This window comes from Pteropus medius, unplaced genomic scaffold, assembly GCF_902729225.1.
Source record: "Pteropus medius unplaced genomic scaffold, Ma_sr-lr_union100, whole genome shotgun sequence".
Classification (NCBI taxonomy): domain Eukaryota; kingdom Metazoa; phylum Chordata; class Mammalia; order Chiroptera; family Pteropodidae; genus Pteropus; species Pteropus medius.
Window position 1 is genome coordinate 22,556 of NW_024343117.1, and position 8,645 is coordinate 31,200.

The 8,645-nt window shown below is 41.1% G+C and overlaps 1 protein-coding gene across 1 annotated transcript; it reads right to left on the reverse strand.

Moving 5' to 3' along the window:
* Positions 1–3,699: 3,699 nt before the first annotated feature.
* Positions 3,700–8,199, reverse strand: LOC120606060 (endogenous retrovirus group K member 5 Gag polyprotein-like). Its single transcript, XM_039867184.1, has 2 exons — positions 7,582–8,199; positions 3,700–4,010 (listed from the first exon to the last, which is right to left on the reverse strand). The coding sequence occupies exons 1-2, from the start codon at positions 8,003–8,005 to the stop codon at positions 3,871–3,873; spliced, it is 564 nt and encodes a 187-aa protein (XP_039723118.1). The 5' UTR covers positions 8,006–8,199; the 3' UTR covers positions 3,700–3,870.
* Positions 8,200–8,645: the final 446 nt, after the last annotated feature.

Sequence of the window (8,645 nt, forward strand, 5' to 3'; positions counted from 1 at the left end):
GTGTTTAGTGGTTATGAAATTTAAAAACAAAAGTGCAGAGATGAGAGGCATTTTCTTAAGCACATAGTAATGAAGTGGCCAGTCTGCCCACCTAGCATGCCAAATGTGGTATGCATTAGTGACAGCTGCAAAGCCATTCCACAGCCCTGATGGGGGCCACTCCACACTGGAGAAGAGTCTCTCTTCTCTCATTTTCTTTTTTAAAGACTTTGTTTTAGAGGAGATTTAGATCTTCAGCAAAACTCTAGGGGAAGTTGCAGAGATTTCTCATACTCCTGCTCGCGCACACCCACAGCCTACCCAACTATCAGCATCCCGCACCAGATGAAACGTTTATTACATCTGATGAGCTCACGTTATCATCACTTAAAGTCCATCATTTAAATGACAGTTCCCTCCTGGTGTTGTACATTCTGTGGGTGTGGACAAAGGTATGATGACATGTATCCACAACTATGGTATCATATGGAGTAGTTTCACTGCTATGAATGTGAGCCAGGTGTCCCAACCTCTGGGCCTGCAGGGCTATGTGAGTGTGCATGCGTGTGTATGTACATGTGGCATTTCTGGCCCTTCCTTATTGGATAGAGGGGCCCAATTGGATAGAGGGGTTTTCCCTTTGCTGTCATGTGTTTCTGGGACCCCTAAATATTCACTACAACTTCATCACTGCCATGATTCTTACCTCCACTTTAGTTACTCTCACCCCTTCTGTGACTTCTAAATTACTACTCAAGTGTCACCTTCACACATACCATTATTATAACTAACACCGTTATTATCCTTAACTCTAATACTGGCTCATGTTTAAATAATACTTTCTAGTTTACAGAACTCCTTCCTGCCAATTGCTCATTTGATCCTGCTCACAGGATGGTGAAGCATTAGATCGTGGGGCATTTAGAACCCGGTGCCTCCAGGGATGGCTACTGGGAATGTTTTGGAAGTTAAGCCACATGGCATTGGCTGGACCCAGTCACATTTCCTAACCTAACTGCAGGGAATGTTGGCAATGTAGAGGCACACTTGGCTCCAACCATCTCTGCATCAATCAGACATCTCTGGTGTGTGGAGCTCTAAAAAGGAAGACTGAAGGCCCTGGTGTCCTCTGTAATATGGGGCCAATGAATGAGTACCCTAGAAAAGGCCAACCATGGACTGCTGGGTGAGCTCCCCATGGAGGCCTGGACTTTTTTGTATTCTCAGTACCTCCTGGTTCACTTAAGCAAAGCACTTAGCTGTGTGTTAGAGTTCTCATATTAGGCAGGCAATGCTGCATAGTTAAGGGAAGTGACCACTTAAAGTCACACAGTAAGTGACTGCTGGGAACCAGCACCAGAGCCCAGGTGACCTCTATCCTAAGCAAAACCTTAGCGCGATAGCCATTGCCCATCAGACTCTCCTGTATAGGAACCTAATTTGTTCGGGTATCAGGAGGCCATGTACATAAAGAGAGTCAGTTCCTTCCAAAACTCCTAGGAGAAAAGCATTTTTAGTCTAAAATCCAACAATGCTAATTCAGTTTATCCACCAATAATTATAATATATTCTTTAAATTAAGAAATAGTCATATGAAGCAATTCTAGCCAATGCGAATTATGTGGACTCTGTTTGGGGGCTTCTGTGAAAGATTTCTTTACTCTTAAAGGAGGCACAAAGAAGGCGTGTTCTTCCTTCTAGGCTTTTGGCATGACTGTATGATGCTATGATGTTTGGATCTACTGTAGTCATCTCGTGACCATGAACGGACAAGCTTGAGAATAAAAGTTTATCACTGAGGATAGCAGAACAGAGAGATGAAGGAACATGTATCTGTGACGATATCATTAAAATGCTGCATTAACTAGCCTACCTCCAGACTACTTGTTATGTGATATATAAATTTACTTTAACTTTTTACCTTTATTTTTGTAGTTTTAAAAATCACTTAAGCCACCTTTCATTGAGTCTTTTCATTACAGCACAGGGCAGTCAAGTGGATTGATTCAATGACAAATATTCCATTTACTCTGGGCCTTTGCACATGTTATTCCTATCAACATAAATGAGAATATTTTCATCTCATCTGGTGACCTCTTACTTGCCCCTCAAAATCAACTCACTTGTCACTCTTCCTATAGCAATATTATTGCCCAAAGAGTCTATCATTTCTTTCTTTGTGTGCTTACCATACTGTCGGAAGCCAGCAGACCAAGTCAAATCGGGTACCTGAATGGGGGAGCGGGGACTGAGAAAAAAGAGAGGACAGACAGGGTGCAGGAGGGAGAGCAGATCTCACAACTGTCTCTCCGAGTTTATTTCTTATCCTTCTTTTAAACACAATCTGTTCCTTTGTGTATCCCAAAATAACATAATAAAAGTAACATCCTGAAGATCCAGGTACAATTGACACTTCCTTTGACACTCCCTTCGACACTCCCTTAGGCTATACTTAATCTTCTTCTTCCTGGAATTCCACAGAACCAGCCTTTTCTTTTTTATGCAAGCAGGCCTCCCGAGACAATCCGTGCACTCTTTTGAATTTGGGGAGCTTTAGCTCCCTACAATTCCCCCTTTTTTACTTTATAGTAGACTGTGCCTGTCTTAGGTGGCTTCCTGCGAAACATGGAGCTTACCCGTCATTGGAACATGTATTCCATCATACATGCCCTGTCTTAGGTTGTCCAGTTTCCAAGAAGTCCTTACCCGTCTTCGACTACCAGCCACTATATTGGGGTATTTTTATTTCTTAACTTTATTGCATGTATCTCGGAACCAACATCTCGCACTGCTTGTATTACGCATTTCAACAGATATGGCAATAAACACAAGATGACTAACACGAAACAGGCTAGAACGATAACAAATCCTAATAAATGAGTAAATGGTCCCCAAGTAGGGACTAAACCTTTTAAACCCTTTATAAATTCTTACACTGTTTGATCAGTATTTATTTGTAGTTCGGGAGCTTCTTTTAAGGCTACAAAAATACCTGCCACAACAACAGCCACAGCCCTTATAGATCTTCCTAAGGCCGTGTTAATTTCTTGTAAAACCTGTAACCCATATTCATCAAACCAAGGGCCTGTAAGGTTAACAGGAACCATTATAAATGGTGGTTGTCTAAGCACAAGAACAGAAGTGTTAACAGGAGTAACACAATTAGACAGCTGACAATTATTACAAGATACATTAAATTGATTAGTATTATTATCTACGGTAATATTGAAATTTCCTAACAATAACATATATGGGACATTAACACAAGTTCTAAGGGCATATGAGAATCTTTCTCCTGAACCACTACTGTGTGAATTGGTCCGAGATTCATTAGTCATGCTAATACTCATTGTCACAAGTCCGGCAGCCAGTTTCCAAATATAAGTCTGCCAAGCGCCAGAGCTTGTTTTCCAGAGTCCAGCAGATAAAGCAGTCCCAGTGTCATAAGGCCGAGAGAAGTCCCAAACAGTTTCATTAAATCCTGTTACTGGGTACAAAGTGACATTCTCTTGATGACAACGATGCCACCATACTGAATCTTTTTGCACAGGCTTCTTTGAGTGACAAAGTTCAAACGGAATTGTATCATTATTGCTGACAGCTTTGCCATCAGGAGCCCCAAGCATAACATTCTTATGCTAAGGCTGCTCCGTGATATTCAAACACCCAGGTTGGGAAGTAGAATTGAATAGAAAACAAATAGGTAGTCCTATTGCTGATCCAGAAAAATTAAAATTATCATATACATATTGCTGTTCCATGGCTAATGGCAATCCTAAAAGTTTAGAGTTATTAGAAAAAACCTGGATCTGTGGCCCAGACCAAACAGTTGGATGTAGTACCGGAGGATCCGGGATGTAAGCCCAATGCACTTCAGCATAAACTGTTGGATTAATCAGTATTCCCATCAGAAGAATAATCTCGATGTTCATTTTCGGCATGCTGCACTAGTCGTTCAGGCAACCAGCGTGCTCCGTCAGCTCCCTGCGGAAAAACACAAACATGCCCTCGTCCCCATATTAGTACAGGATCTGGTCCATTCCATTGTCCAGTTAACAGATCTTTCCATCTTACAGTGGCATAATTAGAAGTAGTAGTGGGATGCCATAAGCGCTCAGCTGCAGAGTGCCCTTTGGCATCCAAATTTAAAAAATTTAAAATGAATAAGGCATGATTTAAATAATTTTGTGGAGAATAGGGGTATAACTCCCCCTTTTTTATTTTCTCAAGTTGAGTTTTTAGAGAGCCATGGGCACGTTCCACAATGCCTTGACTTTGTGGGTTGTAAGGAATACCAGTTTTATGTTCAATATGTAACTGAGAGCAAAATGTTTTAAAAGCGGCACTAGTATAACCAGAGCCATTGTCTGTCTTAAGAATTTGAGGACATCCAATAGCTGCAAAGCAGCGTAAGCAGTGATTAATAACATGTTTAGTGGCTTCACCAGTCAAAGCAGAAGCGAAAATGAATCCAGAAAATGTATCTACAGTAACATGTACATATTTTAATCTACCAAATTCAGGAATGTGGGTTACGTCCGTTTGCCAAATTTGATTCGGTATCAAACCACGGGGATTAATACCATAATGAGGAACATGAAAAAACTGAGGGCAAGTGGGACAACATTTTATAATTTGTCTTGCTGCTTCTCTGGTGAGATGAAATTGCTTTCTTAGATAAGAGCTATTTTGATGATGTATAGCGTGAGATTGTCGTGCTTGTTCAACATTACTAGTAAGACATAGGTGGGTGGCTGCATCAACAAGTGCATTAGCCTTAGACAAAGGACCAGGGAGATTTGTATGAGCTCGAATATGAGTCACATAGCAGAATTCTTTTCTGTTGTGCATAGCCAATTGAATTTGCGCCAATAATGAATGCACCTTAGAATTGTGGGTAGCAATATAAGGTACAGTCTCCAATATAATTAAAGCTTTAGCAATGTATTGACTATCAGTATATAGGTTAAGGGGTTGTTGAGCGAATATTTGAAAAATTGCAGCAACTGCCCGCAATTCTACAATCTGAGCAGATGCAGGGGATGTTTGTATGACAATAGGATTTTGGTTGTCAACAGCATACATGGCTTTTCCATTAGAGGAACCATCAGTAAATATATTAAGAGCATTCTGTATCGGGGTGGTCTTAATTACACGAGGAAAGATAAATGATTGCATATTAGCAAACTGTAAAAGTTTGTCACCAGTATAGTGATTGTCAATTTTTCCTGTATAATATGCAAAGGCTATGTTCCATGAGTCAGAATTTTGAAATAACCAATTTAATTGCTGTTGAGTAAAGGGTACTACTATGATATGTGGCTCTTTGCCAAAGTACTTCCTTGTCTCTTCTCTTAACAGCTGTATGAGAGAAGCCACTGCTTCATGATATAGATTGAGAACTTTAGCAGGTGACACAGGGAGGTGGATCCATCGTAAGGGTCCATGCTGCCACAAAACACCAGTAGGTGTATGTTCTGTAGCGAGAACATATCCATACCACTCTTGAGTATAGTCAATATATTGTACCTGCTGGGCAGATACAGCAGATTCTACCAGCTGTAAAGCTTCTCTTGCTTCCTGTGTCAATTGTCTAGGTGATGTAGGAGACGCATCGCCTTTTAATATATCAAACAACGGTTTTAATTCTCCAGTGGTAATCTTTAAATGAGGTCTTACCCAATTAATGTCCCCCAGAAATTTTTGAAAATCATTGAGAGTTTTCAAATGATCTCTTCTGATCTGTATCTTTTGAGGCATTATCACCTTGGGATATAACATGTATCCTAGATAAATATAAGGCTCTTCCCATTGTACCTTTTCAGGGGCAATTTTTAGTCCCCAATGTTCCAATTCCTTCTGTAATTGATCATAGCACTGTAAAAGTGCAGGCTCGTTTTTATGAGCTAACAGGATATCATCCGTATAATGAATTAAATAGACTGTTGAAAATTTTCTCCGTATGGAAGCCAATGCTTGAGCCACAAATTTTTGACATAGTGTAGGACTATTGGCCATGCCTTGTGGCAAAACTTTCCAGTGATACCTTGTCATTGGTTTTTTAAAATTAGATGAAGGCACACTAAAGGCAAACCGCTTACAATCAACAGGGCATAAGGGAACAGTATAAAAACAATCTTTCAAATCAATAATGATCTTATAAGTATCTTTAGGAATGGCAGCCGGAGAAGGCAACCCAGGCTGCAATGCTCCCATTAATTCCATTGTCTGGTTTACAGCCCTTAAATCTTGTAAGAGTCTCCATTTTCCTGATTTTTTCTTTATTACAAATATAGGAGAATTCCAAAGGGAATTAGATTCCTCAATATGTCCGCTCTCTAGCTGTTCCTGTACTAACTGCTGAGCGGCTTGTATTTTTTCCTCAGTCAAGGGCCATTGATCCACCCATACAGGATCCTTGCTTTTCCAGGTTATTGGATCCGCATGGGGTACAGGTTGTTCAATGACCCCTGTTAAAAATATCCAAGCCCTGCTCGAGGTGTCAATGGCATAGGCTGCAAAGGGTTAATTATTCCTTGATTATATCTCCCCATCCCCTGAAATGGGAGCTGTCCCTGATCAAACATTTGTTGAGCAATTATCTTATTTGGGCTATGGAGATATACTCCCATCTTTTCCATAATATCTCTTCCCCAGAGGTTAACAGGTAATCCTGGAACAATATAAGGTTGGAATGTTCCTTTATTGTTATCTTGGTCTTCCCAGGTTAATAAATCACTACTTTGCTCAGGAGTGGTTTGTTGCCCTATTCCCTGCAACTGTGTCATAGTAGGTTGTTTAGGCCACTGCTGGGGCCAATGCTGCAGAGCTATAACAGATACATCAGCTCCTGTATCTAGTAACCCTATGAATTCTTTTCCTTTAATTTTTAATTTGAGTTCGGGTCTCTTTTGCCCAATAGCTTGGGTCCAATAGAGATCAGATGAGCCAAAACCTTGTGTACCCCTTAGTTTACTACTCTTAGCATGACCAATTGGATTTGCCGGCAAGATAATAAGCTGTGCTATTCGTTGTCCCGCTTGAATTGCAGAAATTTTAGAAGGGGACCCAGTCATAATTTTTATTTCTCCTGCGTAATCAGCATTAATTATGCCAGGATGAACAATAATTCCTTGCATGGTAGCACTACTTCTTCCTAACAGCAATCCTAATGTTCCTGATGGGAGAGGCCCCCACACTCCTGTAGGTAGGGCTTGAATTCCCATTTCAGGGGTTAAAACTGCGTAGGTGGAGGAACTGAGGTCCAGTCCTGCGCTGCCTGAGGTTGCTCGGAAAAGTTCTGTAACAGACCTCCCTGGGGATTTCCCTGCTGAGGGATGAAAGTTTGCATTGCCCCGTAACATTGTGCAGGGGCCCGGGGCGGGCCCCTCCATCCGTTTCCCTGAATAAATTGGCCTGCTACATTGGTCTTAGACTTACAATCTCGTGCCCAATGCTTTCCTTTTCTACATTTTGGACACACTTCAGGCACCCTTGGGACATTGCCCCTAGTGGGACACTGTCGAATCTGATGGCCTGATTTTCCACATCCAAAGCACACACCAGCATTAATCCCTCTTCCTTTCCCATATTTTGCTTGACCTGTTAATACTTGCTTAATAGATTTTCCTTGCAGTGCTGCAGCAATGGCTATTCCTTGGGTATAAGAGGGCCCAATGTCCAAGCAAAGTCGGATGTAATCTTTAAGATCCCCTTTCCTTTTAAAAGGTCTAATTGCGGCCTGACAAGCAGAATTAGCATTCTCATATGCTAATATTTTTACTAGAATAGTTTCGGCCTCGGGATCACTGATAAGCCGACCTGCTGGATTCAACAATCTATCAACAAAATCTTGAAAAGGCTCATCAGGTCCTTGCCTAATCTTAGATAATTCTTCAGTCTTTCTGTTACTACAAGGTAGAGATTTCCAAGCTTCTTTAGCTGCAGTATTGATTTGGGCATAAGCGCCAGCAGGATAAGTTAACTGGTTTACATTTTCTTTATATGGACCTTCACCAGCAAGCATATCGTAAGTAATTCCATTATTGGCTCCCTTGTTTAATTTAGCAGTCCTTTCACAATGCTCTCTAAAAGAAGTATCCCATAATAAAAAATCCTCATCGGATAAGCAAGCTCTTGCCACAATTCTCCAATCCCAAGGCGTCAGAGCAGAAGCCGTAAGTCCTTCCACCTGAGCCAAAGTAAATGGAGTAGTAGCTCCATATTGAGCACAAGCCATTTTCAATTCTTTTAATACCTTAAAAGGCAAAGGCTCATGTCTCCTGATGTTTTGCCCTTGTTGATCATGCTGATCTATTACTGGAAAAGCCATTTTAAAATCTCCGATATTGTCTCCATTAGCTGCAGCTATTCTAAGCCTCTTCTGTAAGCCAGTCTCAGAATAAGGGACCTTAAGTGCAGGTATAAGTTGTCCTTCAGAATTTAAGCCCTTAAATTTCACTGGAGGAGGGTCCACACCAGCTATAACTGTGGGATGTAGAGGATGTGAAAAATCCTCTGGAGTCAGATTTTTACTCGGAGTGTCCATAGGAGGTAGTTGCAGTGGTTCATCGCCTCCCTGTTTCCCGTTTATTTGCACAGTAAGTTGCTTAAGTTGGCGCTCAAGCTGATCTATTTCTCTACGAATGTTATCTGGTACTGCGGGT